The 21,252-nt window shown below is 41.5% G+C and overlaps 1 protein-coding gene across 6 annotated transcripts in view; it reads right to left on the bottom strand.

Annotated features, from left to right (window-relative positions):
* Window positions 1-21,252, bottom strand: part of LOC135224543 (BTB/POZ domain-containing protein 2-like) — a 393,635-nt gene that overhangs the window by 259,140 nt on the left and 113,243 nt on the right. For all 6 annotated transcript variants that reach the window (XM_064263621.1, XM_064263623.1, XM_064263626.1 and 3 more), the window contains one exon: window positions 753-892. In XM_064263621.1, coding sequence (XP_064119691.1) covers window positions 753-892 — 140 coding nt within the window. The remainder of the gene's footprint in view (window positions 1-752; window positions 893-21,252) is intronic.

Below are 21,252 nucleotides of genomic sequence, written 5' to 3'. Positions count from 1 at the left end.
GAGTTAAGGGATGCACTCTCCCTTTGCCCTGAGGGGAATAACCTCCAAGTGAATGGAGACCACCAGAGGGGAGTCATGTCGAGTAATCGCCGGCCCCCTTCTGAGGCAACTCTCTCCTAACGAAGCAGTAGGAGACAGCAAAGGAGAAACTGCTTCATAAGGAGTAGCAACAACAGAAGGAAGCTTGGTCAAGGGTAAGAAGGTTCCAGAGAGAATCCTTGCTGCTACCGATGGAGTATTGCACTCCAATGACAACGGGAAACTTCTTCTACATCTCTTCTTTTTCTGGTTAAACTGCACCCACTGTTTGGATGGCTGGACACAACACTCACTACATGGTTGTATTATGCTTTCTGCAAAACGTACAAAGAGTAAGAGGTTTATTCATTCCTGAGCAATGCCTCATAACACATGGTTTCCACTCCTTCAGCTGAGGTAAATCAGGGGTTTACATTATCAATATATGAGGCAAACAAACACTTACATAAAGAACAAACAAGCAACAGAAAAATTTGAAAAAAAAAAAACAGAACAGAAGCTAGGCAGACAGAATATCAGATGCCTTCACAAAACAGCAGTCATAAGCAAAGTGGGGTGGAGACCGGCGTGTGGGTAGGGGCTTCCCCCCTATCATCAGTAACTACCTTGTTTGAAAGTTAATGACCGTTTCAGCTCACATTTGCAAGCACTATCCTATGTAAAGACCAAAAGTTTGTATTTGTGTGGGAACAAATTGCAATAATAATACTCACTGCAACAGTGCCTTAAAAGCTTGTGGCTGAACATCCAATATTTCAACTGGTTTGTCACCTTTTTCAGCCATTCCACCGAAGAACATTGCCTCAAAGACAGGAGATGACATGGCAAGGATGAGACGGTGTGCTTGCAATGTCTGGGAGAATAGATCAAGAAGAATAGTAACTTTAAATTCTCTATTAATCTAAATATATATTACAACTGACAATGAAAATCAAGCTAGTTAATCATTATGATGATTACGGCAACATACATAAATTAAATGCCACTTCTGAGGCCAATTTAAAGATACCCAGTTTCACTAAATTCACCAAATACAATATTCATTCTAAAAGAAATCATTATTTTTGTTTTCTTTACAGATGATAAATGTATTAAATCATTTAACTTCCAACACCTAAAAAAAACAACATTGACTATCTTATGTCACATTTAGCAGATTACAGGTACACAATCCTTTATCTAAAATCCTTGGGGTTAGATGTGTTTTGGTTTTTGGAATTTTTCTTTAACATAATTAAACCTCACTATTGCGGCCAAAGCATTTCTTTCCTTTTTTTCATGTTTTTTCATTATATTTATTCATTCATTAAATAGCTAACATTAATATCATGTTAAATGAATTTGGGATAATTAACATCATCAATAATAAAATAGTGAGAAAATTAAGACCATATGCTCACTTACATATTATTTTCAACAAAAACATTAGGTAAAATACAAAAATATACATATTTGAATGTTACCATGATTGTGATTATTTGACTGCTGATGGCAACAATTACTTAATAATTTTCTTTATATAACTATTTCTATATAATCATTTATTCTTAAGAACAAGAATTTAACAATAATTTTACCTTTAACATAATGGTATAAAAAATTTCACACAGTGTGTCGTAGTGATCAAATGTATGACTGCAAACTGATGACAACTTAGTGACAATAAAGAACAACCCTCTCCAAGATCGATATGATGAAATATATTTTATAGTCTAACTAATCATTAAAATTCATAAGATGAATTCAACTTGTAAATTTTAACGATAAGTAAAACCATAAAATACATTTCATCGTATCAGATCTTGGAGTGAGTTGTTCTTAATTGTCACTAAGTTGTCATCAGTTTGTAGTCATACATTTGATCACTACAACACCCTGTGTGGGATTTTTCATACCATTATGTAAAAGTTAAACTTGTTAAATTCTTGTTTTCATGAAGAAATAACTAGTAGTGCCTTAGGATACGAAATTAACCCGTTCCAAAGTGGCCTTCATAACCAATTTTTTCGTATCTTGAACCACATTCTACATGTAAATTGCCTAATTCGTTCCAAGCCCTACAAAAGCACCCCAGTAAATTTTATAATAAAGCTAAATTGACCAACAAACAATGAAATACAAGAATTTGGACCATTCAATACCTAACGTAAACTACATATACTACTAATACGTACTATATACCTGTAAATGAAGTGTATTAGTGTACATGGTACAAGAAAAGGGATTTTGACGAAGGAAAAATCTATTTCTGGGCAAGGGCCCGTGTCGCCCAGTGAAATATCCCTTCAGTTCATATTTCTAAGGTAAATAATGCTAACATTACCAGAGAAAAATAAAAGAGGGGGATGTCAGAGTATCCTGACTCGCTCACCCTATATAAAAAGAGGGTGTCGGTATGGTACTGGGGCGAGTGAAACCACTACCACGGACCTCTTGTCATTTAGACCTCTCCTCTGCCAAAATCCCCCTGCTAGAGAGAGCTGGTACACAGCCCGCGCCAGCAGCTACTACTAGTTGCTCCCCCACGCCAACACCAGCGCCTCTAGTGGCCATCCTTGATGTTTAGAAGAACCAAGCTTTGGGCACAAGGGCGGAAGGGAGAGAAAACAGGGGGATTTCACTGGGCGACACAGGCCCTTGCCCAGAAATATATTTTTCCTTCGTCAAAATCCCTTTTCTGGGCTCAGCCCGTGTCGCTTTGTGAAATAGTACCAGAGAATTAGCCACAAGCTTGGAGAAGAGGTAACAGTAAGAGGTAATAAGAAAACACGAAAAGACATAATATGAGTATAATCTAGCTTAAATGTTACAAAGTTACATATACTTAAAACTAATTCATAGTGATTTATGTTAGCCTTAAAATAAGTAATAGGACTTAACATTATACTTATGCTAACTTATGATAACTTAAAACTAGAATAATACAATATATACAGATGTGAGGCACCCTAGCATAAAAATAAGGGAAAACCTCACGATTTAGCCTTTTGGCAATACATATAGAGTTGTGAGTAACCCTAGCATAAAAATAAGGGAAAACATCACAATATAGCCTTTTGGCAGCTAAGGCTCAAACAGGGTCGAGCCTGGTGGCAGGATCACAGGAAAAATGTTAGTGAGGCAGGTAGAAAGGAGATCTGGATCTATGACTAAAACTACTTAGACAGTGTCAGGAGAAACTGTGTTTCCTGCTGCCACTGCTGGAAATTTAAGAGATTCCAAGGATTTCAGGTAGTGACGTTTGAAAACTGTCGGCGACTTCCAGCCTGTATATTTCTTTAGATCATCAAAATTCATAAGTTGGAAATAATTAATTGAGGTGGCTACTGCCCTGATGTCATGGGCTTTAGGGAATGAATCAGGGTTGGCTTGTTTGATAAAATATAGGATTTGTTGCCTAATTCCTTTTAAGGAAATGGTGCCACCTTTTTCCCTTATAAAAAGGGGACCTGAGGACCTAGAAGATGTCCTGGACAAATAGGCTCGTAAGGTTGTCACTGGACATAGAGAAGGGTCTTGAGGAAGAGGGAGGATCTTCCAAGGAGCCCACCTCATTAAGGGGTCCTCATTTTTGGCCAAAAAACTACGATCTGGGGATAGAAGAACTTCTCCAGAAGGGAGAAATTCAATATGGCCAGAGTCTCTGGATAGAGCCGACAGTTCAGATATCCTGGCTCCTGAGGCCAGGCTCAGCAGGAATAATGTTTTCCTTAAGAGTGGTATATAGTTACATGAATCGTTGTCAGTATCTGAAGCCAGTTTGAGAACATCATTTAAGAACCATGAGATTGAGCTAGGTCTCTCTGATGGTCTGAGCCTAGCACAAGCTTTAGGAATAGACGAAAAATAAGTCTGTTAAGTCTATCTTAAAGCCAAACTGGAAGATTTTCTTTAAAGCTGACTTATTGATCGTAATAGTACTAGCTGCTAGACCTTTTTCAAATAAGGATCTGAAGAAGGATATAGCCAGATTAGTAGTCATGGTTCGAGAATCCGTTTCCTTCAGGAAATTTGCTAGTTTTTTAACTGCTGCGTCATACTGACGCAACGTTGATTCTCTTTTATCCGATTCTAAGAAAAGGATATTCTGAGGATCAATATCTGCATCTCTTTTAGCCGCGAACTTCATGAAGTCCATAAAGTTAAGGTTTTGAGAATTCCTGAGGAAGCGAACACAGTCCTCATTTGTACTGATTGAGACAGTTTGGGATTGGGAATCCGTTGAGGCCGGAGACCCAATTCCAGAAGAAGGGGGAACCAATTGCTCTTCGGCCAGTCCGGGGCTACTAGAGCAAATTGTCCCTTGAAAGACCTGAGCTTGTTCAGGACTTTCAATAGAAGATTCACTGGAGGAAAGATGTATATCTTCTTCCACTGATTCCAATCTATGGACATGGCGTCTGTGGCATAAGCCAGAGGGTCCAGGTTGGGGGCCACATAGCAAGGGAGCTTGTAGTTTAATTGTGATGCGAAAAGATCCACCTGGAGGCCTGGGACCTTTTGGCATATCCACTGGAATGAGCGCTTGTCCAGAGACCACTCCGATTCTAGAGGAACTCAACGAGACAGGGCGTCTGCTATCAACGATTCATACTCCGCCAGATGAGTGGAGGATAGATGCCATTTGTACTTGGCTGCTGGTGAGAAAATGGCTATCATGACGTGGTTCACATGACTTGATTTGGATCCTCCCCTGTTGATGCAGTGTACTACTACTGCGCTGTCCAATACCAGCTTGATGTGGGATTTCTTGGCTGGTAGAAGCCTCTTCAATGTGAGGAATACTGCCATAGCTTCTAATACATTTATGTTGAACCGGCGGAACTGGAGGTGACCAAGTCCCTTGTACTTTCCTGAATTGGGAGTATCCTCCCCACCCGCTTAGAGAAGCGTCCGTGTGGATAACCAACGCCGCAGGGGGAAATTGAAGAGGGACCGACTTGGACAGGTTCTTAACCTCCGCCCAGGGGCGGAGTCGTTTGCAGAGAATCGGCGGGATGGCTGACAACTTGTCCTGAGATTTGTTGTTTGCTCTTGAGCGCCATACTCGATTTATATCTTTCAACTTCGCTTTTAACAGAGTGTCCGTAACTGACGCAAACTGGAGAGAGCCCAGGATCCTTTCCTGGTTTCTCCTTGATGTTAGTTTGCATTTGAGGAATTGCCTTGTTGCTTTGGCTATTTCCTTCCTTTTGGCCAACGGAATTGACAGAGTGTGGGAGTTCAGATCCCATTGAATGCCGAGCCATTGAAAGCGAGATTCCGGTGTTAGCCTGGACATGGCCTTGTTTATTTGGAACCCCAGATGTTCCAGAAACTGTACTACTATTCTCGTGGCTTTGAGGCATTCTTCGACGGTTGTTGCCCAAACGAGCCAATCGTCCAGATATGCTACTACCATTATCCCCTGGGATCTTAGTTGTTGAACTACTGATTCCGCTATCTTCGTGAACACCCTGGGGCTACGTTCAACCCGAAGGGCATCACTTTGAAGGAGAATGCCTGGTTTCCCAGCTTGAATCCTAGGTATGAGCGGAAGTGTCTTGCAACTGGGATATGATAGTATGCGTCTGTAAGATCGATAGAGGTGGTGACGGCCCCACGGGGAAGTAAGGTCCGCACCTGCGAGATAGTCAGCATTTTGAACTTGTTGCAACGAATGAATAAGTTTAGACGGGACAAGTTTAAGATTATTCTTCGTTTGGTTGAGCCTTTCTTTGGCACGCTGAACAAGCGCCCTTGAAACTTTATATGTCTGACTCTTGATACTACCCCTTTCTGAAGGAGTTCTTGTGCATACTCCGTTAATTCCTTTGTTGGTTCTTGAAGGAAGGTCTTGGATGGAGGGGGACCTTTGTTCCAACTCCATCCCAGTCCTTTGGACACAATGCACTGTGCCCAACTGCTGAACCCCCACCTGTGACGGTAGAGAAACAGCCTCCCTCCTACCTGAGGGTTCTCACTGACTTGGGGCAGGGCGTGATCCACGTCCTCCTCGGAAGTGTTTGCCCCTGCTAGGTGCCCTTCTGCCACCTCTGGCGAAATGCACCTCTAGCCCTGCTTCCTCTTCCAAACCTATTAAAGGCTTGGAACGCCTGGCCTTCAAAGACTGGATTGAAGGCCGGAGATACTGTGTACGAGGTCGAGGGCTGGTTTTGAGAGGTCAGTAGCAGTATTGGCTGAGATTGGTTCTTAGACGTTGACGGCTGAACCACTTGGGACATCGGCACGGCTTGTACCACCTGCTGTTGCTGAGCAGCCTGGAAAGGTGGGAACTTTCTAGGCTTTTTCAGCTTCTTTGAAGCTGAGGAAGTAGGTTCGGGCTTCCTCTTGGATGTCAGGCCCCAGCGGACCTTAAGGCTTTGGTTAAGCCTTGTAGCTTCGTGCTGGACCTCATTCACTACAGCATCTGGGAAGAGGTCAGCGCCCCAGATTGAAGACGCCAGTAGTTTATTCAGCTCATGACGGATCATGGCCTCCTGCAGTACATGTTTTCTGCAGTTGTGTCTTGCCATGACAAAGTCGTACAGATCACACTGAACGGTGTGTGTCTGTGCTTTGGCTAGAAGTTTAAAGAGAGGTTCCGTCCCGAATGTCACCACGGCAACCTCCGTCATCACTAGGGCGTTCAAGGTCCTCCCTAACTTAGTCCTAGCATCAAATTCTGCTTGGATAAGGTTATCCGAAAGCCTAGGAAGTCTCTCGCCAAATTGTGCAACTGCGCAATCTGGTTTGAGCTTCTCTACGGTGAAGGTAGCCGGGAGATCTGCCCAAAGGTCTTCGGTCCCTGGAAGAAGAAGTGATGTTGGCTCCGTCTCCCTAAGTTGGGGCATAGGCTCGTCTTTCATGGCAGCCTAGAGTCAACTCTGCTAGCTATGTGGTGAAGGGGATGGGAGTTTCTTCCTCTGCCACAAAGATGGTAAAGGGGCTTTCGAAAGCCTGAAGTTTGGTATTTATACAGTCCCAATCTTCTAGGCTCCTGATCCACTCCCTTTGAGCTTGATCCCGGCTATAAATTACCGTTTCTTTTGGGATCCTATCCTCCCTTCTCATTGCTGTCTCTGTTAGACGAGCATAGCCCATAAATGATAGTTGAAGGTTGGCGGGGTGGAACTCGAAGTCTTCTATTCTTCGAGTACCACAATCCGGCAAGGTCAACATGCCATCCTTAAAGGGGGTATAAGCTGCAACCCTCCATGGATTACTAGCCGTGAAGGGAGGAAGAGAATCATAGTCTGGCATGGGTTGTGCCGCCACACCTGACTGTGGGAGAACTGCAGCGGGATTCTCCCTGAGGCCCACCATCAGATTCTCCTGATTTGTCAGTCTCTCCGAAATACTGCGGATTGACAGACCAGACTCCTCGAACGAGGTGGAGATGTGTGAAAACATCTGTTCAAACTTGACGTTAACTAGGTTATCGACCAAGTTTCCCATTTGCTGCATTATATTAGCAGTAAATGCCTCTGTGTCGAAGGGACTAGGGTCCCTGATAGTCATGGGAGTCTTAGGACGTGTTCCGGTGGATGTTGAAGGCTCAGGCTCTGTAGAAGCATGGGCCTTATCCTTAGAGAACTTGCCTCTGGACCCTTTAGAATATGAAGTCGAAGAGGACTTCGATTTCTCTGCTCCGGGGTGGTGAGCCGGAGACTTATGAGATGTGGAAGACGTGGTCTTCTTAGACGACGTCTTCTCTAGGGTCTTCAACTCACTCTTCCCTTTCACTTTAGGGATAGCAGAAGTGGATTTCGACCTGACCGGAACATCACTTTCCGAAAAGCCTTGGAAGGAAGTAGAAGAGAAATTAGGAGAAGACGATCCAGACGGACTCAAGGGAAGCCTTGAGCCCCCAACAAACCTACCTCAACTAACAAGTTACCTTGGCTCTAAGTTTAGGTCCAGGGTAGCCACTTCTTCGACGATCTCCGGGTTGCCCTGGGCCACCAGTGCCTGCGCCACCTGCTGCTGAATGGCGGTGATGTATGGAGCCGCCGCTGCCGGGACGACATATACGGTTGATTTCCCGCCCGGGAAGAGGCGGACAGCCATACTCTTGTCCAGGATGTATGGCTGCCCCTTGGACGTGTTCTTCCCGAACCCGCCGACCCAGGCCTTCAGGGTAGCTGATGCGGCGTCTTTCACGGCGGCAGCCTGAAAGAGAGGGTCATTGTAATCCTTACAACGAATCCCCAAAGTTATATGATTAAATATTTAAAACTAAACAATGTTTATATCTCTTACAGAATTGCTTGAATAACCAGTTATAAGCAAAGTACTCCGGTATATACTTACGCCGGAGGAAAACTGATCCACCAAATCATAGCAGATGGAGCAGGCTTCGTGATGCCATACCACCATGTCACCATGGATGATGGCACAAGGGGCGTGAGTCCAGCAGACCTCGTGGCCACAGGGGTCCTGCAATATGGCATTGCAGCCGGGTTCCTGGCAGTTGGTAGCCTGTAAGTGGACAGATACATGAGTATCGGCAGTTACTAACAGGACTAGCCCGTTAAGAGATATAATACTTCTTTGCATCCCGGAGTGAAAAAGTTTTTGGAATTAGCCCTCTCCTGTTCTCCAGTAGAGATAAGTCCGTAAGACCTGGTATACTAGTCAGATAGTTCCGGGGCACCGGAGTAAGGAGTTTCACCAAACTAGCTACCAGTCTATACACAGGCAAGAGGAGTACGAGGACGGCGGAGGAACATGAGAGGGTTAATCCGGATAAGAAATAATAAGGGTAGGTGGAGCTCAGCTCCGCCGTATAAAAATTCCGCAGGCAGGAGGAGAACCCGGATGGTGAGCGGGCACTTTGCCGGTCTGGCGGAATAGACAAACATAAAGATAATACAAATAATAAACAAATAATTATTATATATATAGATGCATGTAGAAGAGCTACTCTCCGTCACCCCCCAAGGAACTGGCGGAGCCAGTTGGGCCCGCCGCAGGCGCGGTGGGTAGGCCGGGGTGACCGGGGTAGGAGAAAGCTGAGGAGGGACCCGAGGGAGACCAAGTACGAGCGGGCGAGGTGGCCAACCCAACCCGAGCGCACAAGAGACCCCCCCCATGGAACCCTGGGAGAGAACGGTATGAAAAGCCAGACTCAGGAATCCCCCCGTGATTCCCGTATCCTCTCTGGGGAGAGAGGAAGAGGGGAGGAGAGCCCGGATGGTTGCCGTGGCAACCGTGAGCGAGCGAGACCTGCCTCCCCCCCCCCCTCTGGGGGAGGTAAGCAGGTAGGGGGACTGAGCTGGTGGCTGGTGGCGATCGTCTGGCCCACCGCGAATGTGGTAGGACCACACAGACGGATAGACCAGGCGAACTGAGATAGCCTAGGCTAGCCCAAACCGTCTCTAACATGCAATATAAATAAAACACCTTATCAGAATAGAAAGGAAGGGAATCAAAAGGCAAAGGCAAAGAAACGTCCTAGAGAAGCTAGGCTACTCTACCTGGAAGGTAGAAAGCCCAACTACTCGGGAGCTGGCCTCTGCCGATACGTAGAAACGGAGGGCAACGGCCAGGGTGTTAGGACTAAAAGAGAGAGAGGGGCACACGACCCCACATGCCTAACAGACCTAGACAAAGGCACATGCATGCATGAACACTGAGCTAAGACATAAAGGCATAAGATTCCCAAAATAAAATACAATAAAATATAAATACAAATAGCACATCTTGCACCACATGTATAATTAATCATAAATACTGCACGGATGTAGCTACCACGGTATAGAAGACCGAAGGAGCTAGTAATGAATCACACGTGGCGAGCCGGTATGGCGAGCCTGAAGCCATGTCGCGGGAGGCACCGTTATAATACCTAAAAAACGGCTGTAAAACGGGTCCTGACTGGCTAAAATTACGTGAAACACTTAGGCAGTACTTAACTTAGCTGCGGCGATGGCTTGGAGTTCCATATTGGAGAAAAATCCCAAAGCGAAAGCACAAAATTACAAGATGAGAAAAACATGTGCGTGCAGGATGCTGCTAACGGAAAGGATGGCCACTAGAGGCGCTGGTGTTGGCGTGGGGGAGCAAGTAGTAGTAGTTGCTGACGCGGGCTGTGTACCAGCTCTCTCTAGCAAGGGGATTTTGGCGGAGGAGAGGTCTAAATGACAAGAGGTCCGTGGTAGTGGTTTCACTAGCCCCAGTACCATATCGACACCATCTTTTTATTTAGGGTGAGCGAGTCAGGATACTCTGACATCCCCCTCTTTTATTTTTCTCTGGTAATGTTAGCATTATTTACCTTAGAAATATGAACTGAAGTGATATTTCACAAAGCGACACGGGCTGAGCCCAGAAATACTGTATGTACATACATATGTAGTAAAATGTGGAACCTTACCTTTCGAGTGAGGCGATCTCCGAAAGTGGTGACAGAGGAGGACAAATGGCAGAAAACATGAACACTTAACTTTACGAAAACATTAAAAAATGGCAGAAAACATTAACACTAAACTTTACGAAACACATTAACAAATAACAGAAAATGTTAACACTTAACTTTACAAAAAACTCAAAATTAAATTTTTTTTCTTTTTTTATTTTTAAATTTTTTACTTTTTTATACTTTACGTTTTTTTTACCAAATTTCAATTTCTTCACCAATTTCAACTTTCTGTTTTTTCGTATCACTTGGATCTTCCTGTTTGCTTACTCCTACTAAAGGCCTCTTTAAAAAATAACTATCCAAGGAAGATTGCTTCTGCCTGCTTTTCACAATGTTCCTGAAACGACTCATGCAAACGTCATCGAACTGTACAAGCATATGACCTGTGTAAGCCTTTTCGGGGTCTCTTTTCTACAAATGATTGCACTTTACGAAAAGCAGCTAGAGCATCCTTAATTTCTGCCGTTGTCATAGGGTCCTCCTCCTCCTCCTCGCCGCTGCTAGAGAACTCTTCTTGAAGGACGTTGTTGCATGGCCTCCAACTCCTTCAGGTCATCCATCAAAGCTCCTCTTGGTGCTCCTCGAGAAGGTTATTGATGTCGTCCTCGTCGACGACCAGCCCCATGGACTTGCTGAGTGCAACGATCTCATCAAGATCTGGTTGTGAAACAGTTTCAGGATCGTCAACTGTTTCTGATTATGCACCAGCTTCGCCCACGTTGAATCCCTCGAATTCTCCGGCGGATACGGCATCAGGCCAGAGTTTCCTCCACAAAGAATTCAAGGTTCGCCAAGCTTGATCGATGACTCGGATGCACAAGACGATATCAAAATGCTCCTTCCAAAATTCACGCAAGATGAGGTTTGTGGTATCAGTGATGTCGAAACATCTCTTGAAAATAAAGAAACTTGATAAAAGAATACTCCACTAGGATATCTCAAAAAGAATACTCCACTAGGATATCTCCCTCGAGGCCAGGAGGGTGAGCGGGGGCATTGTCCAACAAAGCAGACATTTCAGAGGGAGGCGCTTCTCTTCCAAGAATTTCTTCACTGTCAGGCCGAAACACAGATTTACCCACTCGGTGAACAGAAGTCTCGTTACCCAGGCTTTCGCATCAGCCCTCCACATCACTGGAAGCTTCTCCTTTAGCACTTTGTGGGCCTTGAAGGCTCGAGGAGTCTGAATGATACACAAGTAGGGGCTTCATCTTACAATCCGCACTGGCGTTGGAACAAAGTGCAAGCGTAAGCCTGTCTTTCATTGGCTTATGCCCAAGTAGCTTCTGCTCTTCCTCCGTGATGTAGTACATCCGACGAGGCATTTTTTCCAAAAAAGGCCAGACTCATCACAGTTGAAGACTTGCTGAGAATTGTAGCCTTCATTGACAGTCATCTTCGACTGCTTTCGTGTCCGAGCTGGCAGCCTCCCCATGCCGCACCACCGAATGCCAGTCTGTTTCCAGAATTTTTCAAACCACCCACAAGAAGCCTTGAAGTCTGGGGTTGGCGTTGATGTCCCTTCTCCTCCGTCGTCTTCAGCCTGGGCAATCAAATCGCCGAAAATAGCGCTGGCCTTGTCGAAGATTGCCGTCTCGGTTATTGTATTGCCAGCAATTTCTTTGTCTTTTATCCATACAAGAAGCAGCCTCTCCATCTCATTATGCACATGGCTCCTCTTGGACAAAATAGTCACGCCCTTGGGAGGTGTAGCTGCTTTGATGGCTTCCTTCTGCTTAAGGATGGTGCCTATCGTCGATGGATTTTGGCCGTATTCCTTAGCGATCACACTCAACCGCATGCCAGCCTCATACTTCTTGATAATCTCCATTTTTGTCTCCATAGAAAGCATCCTCTTCTTTCCATGAACTTCAGCAACTTTCTTGGGACCCATGACTATACGTAATTAAGTTATGTACTAATTAAGTTCTCACACAACACAATAAAGTACAAAGCGAAATCACTAACACGAATTTACGTTAACAAATGAAATCGTATGTGAACGAACAAATTCCGCGTGCGTACGATAACGATGCTGCTACGGAGTGACCGAAGGACGCCTTTCCGTAAATGCACGATTGGAGAGATGCTGACCAATAGGAGAGTAGGATCTTACGGCAGTTACTATCAACAGGAACCAATGGGAGAGCAGGAGGATGGTGGCAAGTCTACTCAGTTGGTGGCGCGCAAGTTTTAAAATTGTTCTCAGTGGTCCGGGCGAATCTCGGGAATTTACAGTAACAACCTTTCGTAACCTGAATTATTTTCGTATGCAGAGGCAAAAAAATCTTCGTATTTGCTTTCGTAATTTGAATTTTTCGTAAGTTGGGACTTTCGTATGTCGAGGTTCCACTTACTTATAACCAGTAGAAAGTATTGGTGGCTTGGTCTATTTCTGGTCGTATGTAAACATGACAACGCATAGCCATTCTTCTTCTTGTGGGTTTTTGACGTATGTAACTGGGTTTAACATTCGCTAAGGATAACAAAAAGTGCCCTCTTATCCTGAGTCCATTTATACAGGCAGTCCCCGGCTTACGATGGGTTCCGTTTTTGAGACGCGAGGTCTTAAATCGTTGTAAGCTGAAAAATCATCAAAAATCCTAAGAAAACCTTACGTTTAATGCTTTGGGTGCATTAAAAACTATGTAAACTGCATTTTTATTGCATTTTTCGTCAAAAAGCCTTCAAATATTGATTATTTCGGATTTTTGGAATCACATTTCTTCTATCAGGTTGGCATCGTAGGCGTCATAACCCTGGAACATATACCATAAACCTGGAAATAATTTCTGATCAATATAATTGAAAAGTGTCGTAACCTTGGATTGCAAGCCGGGGACTGCCTGTACACTATCACGTGTTATAATGTTCATCATTACGACACAAAGCCTGGACACAAGACCAGCTAAAAAAGAATTCTTTGACATCCGTCTGGTCAGCATGGAGCTCTGGTTAGACCATGGAAAAGTAACTCCTTGAGGATGAGACAGTGACTAATACACTACCGAAAACTACATTTCCTGAATAAAAGTTAAAATTCAAAAATATTTATATTATCAAATATATTATTGTTTAAGTTGTATTCATTGTCATAATTAGCTATATCTGAAGTTCTCAAATTAAATAAAAACACAGAAAATCTTGAATTAATTAAGCCCTTGAATGTTCTCTCTCTAGGGATTGGGATAAGCTTTTAATATTCTTTTGACTGAGTGAACACAGCCCAGACCTTGAATCGAGGTATAATCTGGTCAGCTGAATGATAAGGAATTCATGCAGTAGTAAATGTCTCATTATTGTGTTTAAAAGTTTTGACTTGGTATAGCCTTCTCAAGTGACATCTTTGAAAAATATATTTATTCATTTAAAGCTAATGTCGAATACATATTTGACTTGACATATTTTCAGTAATAATTATTTTCAGAAGAACAAGAGAGATATGGCATAATTTTTGGCCGTCGCTACCAAACTTTAGCTTCCTTGCCAGGTGGTCCGCAAAGGCATTTAAAAGGCCAGTTTGGTCTAAAAAATAACACAAGTGGTCATTCTTCTGCCATACCATTGCCATTACAACCACATAGAACTCATCAGGGGCCAGTTAAAGAATGAATTCCAAAGAAAAATAATTTCAAAATGGCATACTAGAGGGAACTTCTCAATGAAGCACTTGATTCAGTGACTCAAGGAAACTGGAGTAGAGCCGTGATACACAATGAAGCGTTTCAGTGTGAACACGCAAGAACAGACACTGCTGTTGATAAATTCATCAACTCCTTCATAATTAAACTGGATTCCTCTGACGAAGACTCCGCCTGAACTTTCATCCATTATTTGTAGGAACACAAATGTTTTACAATGTTCTTGAGCATCATCATGAATTAACAAAGTGTTGATAATAGCAGCAGGGGTCACAATGTGGTCATTAGTTAGAAACAGTTGACCTGAGAGGCTTGGACGCTGCCTTTATAGGCTTCTGACACGCATGACAAAGTCCGACTCACTGCGCACTTTCACTTTGCACACTGTATGGTTGCCAAATTGCATGACATACTTCGTGCTGGATGCTGTAACTCGCCATTGCTAGTTACAACTTGCCTAATCCAATGCATCAGTCGAGAGGCCACTATAAAATTGTTGCGTGTTGTGCCATGACATGGCGACCTTTGAATGATGGCAACTATGTCAGCCTTGCATAGTTGCCATCACTGGTGCAAAGTTGTCAAACTCAGTGACTTGGTTACGATTTATGCCCATTTATGGTGGACTTGGAGTAATGAAATCGTAATTTGAATGAGCCAAATTTCGGTCATTACGACTTGCACGGTCTGAAATTGCCAATATGTGACCCTGGCTTAACGCTCAAATTTAATGCCATCATGGCATATGTCTATAAATAGAACAGAAGTAGATGGCAGTCACTGGATAACAGATCTCCATGGCAACCAGCCAACCAATCAGGTTTCAGCTGTAATCTGTCTGAGAAAGAAAGTTTTGCTCATATGAAGTTGATGATGACTTATGTGTATTTCTTGAATACATTATTTATTTTTTAATAGTGTATGTATTTTACTGATTATTACATGAAGAATAGAATGAATTCCTTCTCACTAATTTTGAGTCCAAAAATTGTTGGTTCAGACATTCTTCTGCAATTAAAACATTTTTTTTTGCTTCAGAGGATATTTACCAATGCTGCTTGACATACCTTCAAAACAAATTAATCTCTTTAATCTCTCGAGGAATGTTAATTCATTTGTGTATACATGCTGGTCACCACCCACCCTTTTGGTTCGTGTGTCTGACAAAAAATAATTTTTTTTTTTGTCTTCCAAAGATGTAATAACTGTACTGCACATTTTTAAAACCATTATGAACACACTCATTGTGTGCATATGTACTAGTTGACCCCTGCTATTCGAAGACTCTGGATTCGCGGATTTCTCTATGGTCTAGCTGTGTGTACCCATCATTCGCTGGAAATTTGTGTATTTTTATATGAGAAATATCCACATATTACTGAATTTTTATATAAACTTCATGATTAAATACACTTTTGGCGATAACACTAAAAAAAACAGGTTTGAACCAACAAAATATGCAGTTTTAAGCATTTCTATAGGAAGGAGAGAGAGAGAGAGAGAGAGAGAGAGAGATTATTTAGGACTAAGGATTATTTTATTATATATCTTGGGATTTTTTGTTAATCTTTGGATTTCTAAGGTCAGTTCTTGAGATTTAGTAAGAAAAATGATCTCAAAGCAGAACACACCCAAATGAATCAGGTCAGCCTTTAGCAAGCCAAACTACCTATCTTATGAAGTGATGCTCTACTCTACACAAAATGTTTTCAGTTTTTAGAGCTTTTTGGTTTGTAGAATATTTGGTAAAGAATTGTGTACCTGTAATGTGTATTAATATAAAATAAAACAACCTGCAATTCCTTTTTATAAAATATAACAAATATTTTAATAACAATTTGTATTTTTCCTAGGTATACAAACCAAAGCCTTTTATACAGTTGTATCTTTATTTCAGTCCCAACTCAAAACCAGTCAAAATTTGGTAAAAAGGTAGTTAACCCTTAATGGATGGATACCATATGAGTAACAATAACAGATTTTGAGTGGTGAACAGATTCACTCATAGTGAGCATCAATATTACATGCCATCGATTTGGAGGAATCAGGGGGGGGAAAGAGGTTCCATTGCTTCTGTAGCCCATAAATTCAATAACGGCAACTTTCAGACTGGCTCAGATTGACGAATGTAGACGGCTCATGAGTCAGTTGTGATCTTGACTTTAAGAAGGCATGTTGTGCTTCTCTTTCTCACATGATGTCTTTTTATTTGCTCATATATATAACCAGGGGTTGCTGTTGGTTTTAGTTCTTATCTTTTATGATAGCATGTCAGTTATAATTGTAATTTTGCAAAGAAATGTTAAAAAACCAAGTTACTGCATCTTCGAACTCAGTAAATTTACTATACTATTTTACAATAAATTTACTCAGAATTTGTTACTGATTTTAGTTCTTATCTGTTATGATACTGTGTGAGCTGTAATTATAATTTTACACAAAATAAAATAACATTATTAATAAAAACATATAACTTGGTCAAACTTATGATTGTCTTATAAAAGAGGACAAAAAAGGGGTTGTAAATACTTGTCCCTTTCAAATTCCTGTGGACGGTAGGGAGAATTTTTTTTTCTTATGCTTTGTGCATTTGTATGTCTTCCAGTTTCCACTGATGCATTTTTTCTTAAATTGGCTGACCTAAATGTTTGCCCATTTCTCAAATTGGCTGACCTCAAAGTTTGCCCAGTCTGAGGCGCTGCATATTGTCTTTTTAGCCCAGCTCTTAAGGGTTACCCAAGTGGTTACCAGACCTGGTTAAATGGTGGTGATGGGAAGTGAGTGGGGAAGTAACCCTTACAGACACTGACTTTTGAAGTAACTTTCCCTTTAGCTGCAGGGGCTGAGAGAAGTGGTTGAAGTGGGAAAGAATACAAAAGGCTCTCGTTTGTATACCTACAGCAAATACAAATGATTAAAAACTTATTTGTTCATGGATGTACAATCCACTGCCTTAAATATAAGAGATTTATTACTTTGGAGGGAGATTAGTCCCCACAACAAATTGGATTGCCATGCAAGCAGGGGAAGTCATGACTCCAGAAACCTGCTACCAAATGAGAAAGGGTATTCTCATAATAAAAGACTAGAAGAGCTATGACGTTTCCTATACTAACTTTATGTTGGAAGGCAGTTTAGTCCTGGCTAATCTCTACGATGTCTCCCCTCCCCATTGTTATGAGAGAGAAGATGAGGGAGACGCCTCTCTCTCACCAAGGAGAGGATGCCCAAATGTACTTATCACTTGTACCCAGCCTAACTTCAGTGTACTTTGACCAAGATAATGCTCTCAAAGCAGGAATAGGGATAGAATGGAACAGTCTTTCCATTTCCACCCCCAAGGATTACACCATGCTTAGATATATCAGACAAGAGACTGGCCTTCTTCAAAACAAAGCTCAGGCGACAACAAGACTTGATGGGTATCCACTAGAGGTCCCAGAGAAGTGTTTGTAAACTTCAGAGTGACATCCTAAACATTAAGTGGCCTTGAAAAAGAAACCCACAAAATTACTGTGTACAATGTGTTTACTTATAAATATTTACATTTTATTTTACTCAACACTCTAGTACTTTCAGGCCCCATCTGTGGCCCTTTCTCAAGAGATGTGTAGGTTGTCAGCCTGGGTCAAGACCCAGCAGTCTTCTGGGGCTTGACCCAAGCTGACAACCTACACATCTCTTGAGAAAAGGCCAAAGATAGGGTCTGAAAGTACTCATGTGTTGAGTAAAATAAAATGTAAATATTTTTAAGTAAACAAGTTATACACAGTAATTTTGTGGGATTCTTTTTCAATCTTCAGAAGAAAATGAAAGAAGTTTTTGTTTGGTTTATTAAGCAGCCTGTTACAAAATGAGAATTAATCTCCTTTGAAAGGGCGATGGTCTGTTTGAACCCTATATGAAGCCTAAATTAAGTTTCAGGAAACTCTTTCTTGTTCTAATCAATACTAATGAAAGATTAAAACACAGATTCCAGGAACAGATTTTTCACATAGTACTGAAAAGAGTGCAGTGGCAAAGCAGTATTTCATTACATACTGATTTCCACCTTAGACTGGAGGGGTGGAAGCAAGAACTTCTCATCAATTAGAGATGAATCCTAAGATTCCACTACCATTATGGAACGAAAGATTACCAAAGTGGGATATCCCCATCCTACCAAAGGCCAAGTGAGATACAGCTAATCAAATGATTTCCCAACTATACGTTAAGGCTAGGTTAGAAAAGTCTAAGCATAAAGACTCAGTCTGTCACCATATACATAGGTTAGAAAGGTGCCCTGGTAATTCTTAAAAACAACAAGGACATACAGCACACCACTTCGGACTGCCTTACCCAAGAGGGGAAGACTATTCAAAACTCTCTTTCGTTCATTTATTCGATCATTAATTTGGTTTTTTGTACAGCCCTCCACAGGGATGATTACCTCATAGGCGGGCCCTTGTACGTTTTCTGAATAAGTTGCTTATACAGGCGGTCCCCAGGTTACGACGGGTCCGGCTTATGACGTTCCGAGGTTACGATGCTTTTTCTTAAATATTCATTGAAAAATCCACCCTGGGTTACGACGCTTGTTCCGAGGTTACGACGCTGCCGCTTCCGACGCTAAGAGTTTACAACGCTTTTAAAAAACACATATTATGATAAGATAAGAATCCTTTATAGTTTAGCACAGTTTCTCTCTCTCTCTCTTTGTATTTTCCAACGAAAATAATCACTATAATTCTCTCTCTCTCTCTCTCTCTCTCTCTCTCTCTCTCTCTCTCTCTCTCTCTCTCTCTCTGTCGTTACTTACAATAACGACATGGAAAATCAATTTTTATTGAATATCTATGTTCATGTTGTATATGGAAAATGTTCCTTTATATTACATGGCGTTAAGTGGAAATGTGCAGGTTTGTGTAAAACAAATGAATTTTATTTATATTTAATTGTAATAAGCATTGTTACCAAGGAATATTGTCTTGTGAATGGTTTGTATAATTGGTTAACAATGCGATGTAAGTTGTTTGATAGTTTCGTTCGGTTCGTGTTGGTTTGGTGGCTTCGTTCGTTTTGTTGTTAATTTTGTCATGAGCGAACGAGGCCGAAGTCGTGGGTTTGGGTGAGAGAGCGAACGTATTATTTTCACGACAGAAGTGAGCAAAGGGAATGGAACAGAGTCAGTCGCTTCTCAACATTGGTACTGGTAGAGTGGGTTGGTAACAGGAGAACTTAATCAGAGTGAAAAGAATTTCACTTCGATTAACGATGTCGTTCCTTCCCAGCATTTAATGAAGTGGATGGATTAATCAACCGAAGTTTGGATGAGTATCATATCATATATTATTTAATTTGCCTTGACTGGGATAAATCGCTAGGGATATGCATATCTGTGCGTGGGATTCCGTGACTGGGTAAAATTGAATATATATTAGTGGTATCGTGGTTTACCCGTGCCTATTGTAATCCGAACTCAGCAACAACTTCATATGAAACTAGTAAGTAATAATTCGGGAGCAAAGCACAATAGAATATAGTATGTCCTTTCATGTCTGTAACACAACGCAATGAATTCTTTATGTAGAGAAAGGGTCTTGAGTTCTCTTAAACGAATCTGGTAATTAGTAATTTCTGTAATTGACTGAAGTCATTTATATGTTTGTTGCTTGTTGCCCTAATGAGTAACAATATTTGGTGCCGTGACCAGGATATGTCGGTACTATATTTGGTGTTGTGAGCCAAGTAGGTAAAAGTTTGTAGTACTTGTCCGCGGTATATATGATGTCGTAAGCCAGTTTGGTGAATCTTTAGTATAAGTCCGCAGAAATATGTTGCCGTGTTAACCAGGTTTATGTGAAATTTGTGAGATTTTTCGATAATTTCTTAGTTGTGAACGCTGATCATCTAATAATTCTTTGGTTTAGTCACGTTGTACGATTAGTACCGTTGGTTATTCTTTAGGACATTTACGCAGTGTTTTCTTGCTATTCACTATGTTGTGTTGATGTTTTGCTGGATAATGCCTGCCCTCCCTAACCTTGTTGTCTCCTTTTGTTTTTGCGCGTTTCTTTAAATTAGTGTGCGGTATCCTGCCTACATAACCAGACGTGGTTAACCCGTCTCCTTTTCTCTTTGTGAGGTGCCGCAAGGAACATTAAATTTACTTTTTTTTCGCGCCATTTGTAGGTAAGAGGGTATTCAGGCTTGATTAAAACAGTTTGAATATGAAGTTTAATTAAATTAGTAAGGCCTTGTCCTGCTTGCCTTAAGCCTTAAATTTGGTTTTGTTATTTTCCCTTACTTTGAATTAATGTAAATTTTCTCTTGTTAGAATATTATTTCTCATTTAACAATTTAATAATGAATCGTAAAGTAGCTATTGTGGGACATTCTCATGTCACCCATATGGAGAATTGTTTTCATAGTGGTAGATCGGCATTATTGGAACCCTTAGAATATAAGACATTTGGTAGACCAGGGGCTGTTACAACCAACCTTATGACACCTGGCCTGATAACCGAACTTACTACCTATGGGCCTAGTATCACTATCTTGTTCATAGGTAGCAATGACTTAGATGTACCTGGAGATAACCCTAACCTGGTGAATAGTGTTCACCAAAATATTCTAGGATTGGTAGAAAGTCTACGTACAGTCAATAATTCAGAGGTTTTTGTCATGTTAATAGAAATATGTAAAACACCATCTAGAACCTCTGCCGAAAACTATCAAAAAAGAAAAAACTATTTAAACAAAAAATTAAAGCGAGATACAAGAGTTAGGGTGATCCCTACTTTATTATCAGAATGTGATTTAGCAAGAGATGGGATTCATTTTCATCATAAAAGTTACAGGGCGTTGGCTCAACGTATTTGCGTTGAGTCAAACAAATATGTGAAAAGTAAAGGGTGGTAGAAGGTGAGTAGGATCGTGGTTACCCTGTCCTTCCCCTACAGATTTAGGGCTGGGTTAAGTATGGGACAAGGCCTGCACATTCCACTACGCACGTATAATAAAATTCTCCTTTTCATTGATTGCTTAATTTGGGAGAAAATTATTTGGTGATGAGTCACCTTTGTGAAAATTTGCTAATTTAACTTTTGAACCCAGTTATTATAGTTGGATGCATATTTATTAATTATTGAAAATTTGAATATATTATATTGTATTTGTATTTTCTGAGTT

This window comes from Macrobrachium nipponense, chromosome 12 (assembly GCF_015104395.2).
Source record: "Macrobrachium nipponense isolate FS-2020 chromosome 12, ASM1510439v2, whole genome shotgun sequence".
NCBI lineage: Eukaryota > Metazoa > Arthropoda > Malacostraca > Decapoda > Palaemonidae > Macrobrachium > Macrobrachium nipponense.
The sequence above is the reverse complement of the archived record's forward strand: the minus strand, read 5'-3'. Positions and strand labels throughout refer to the sequence as shown.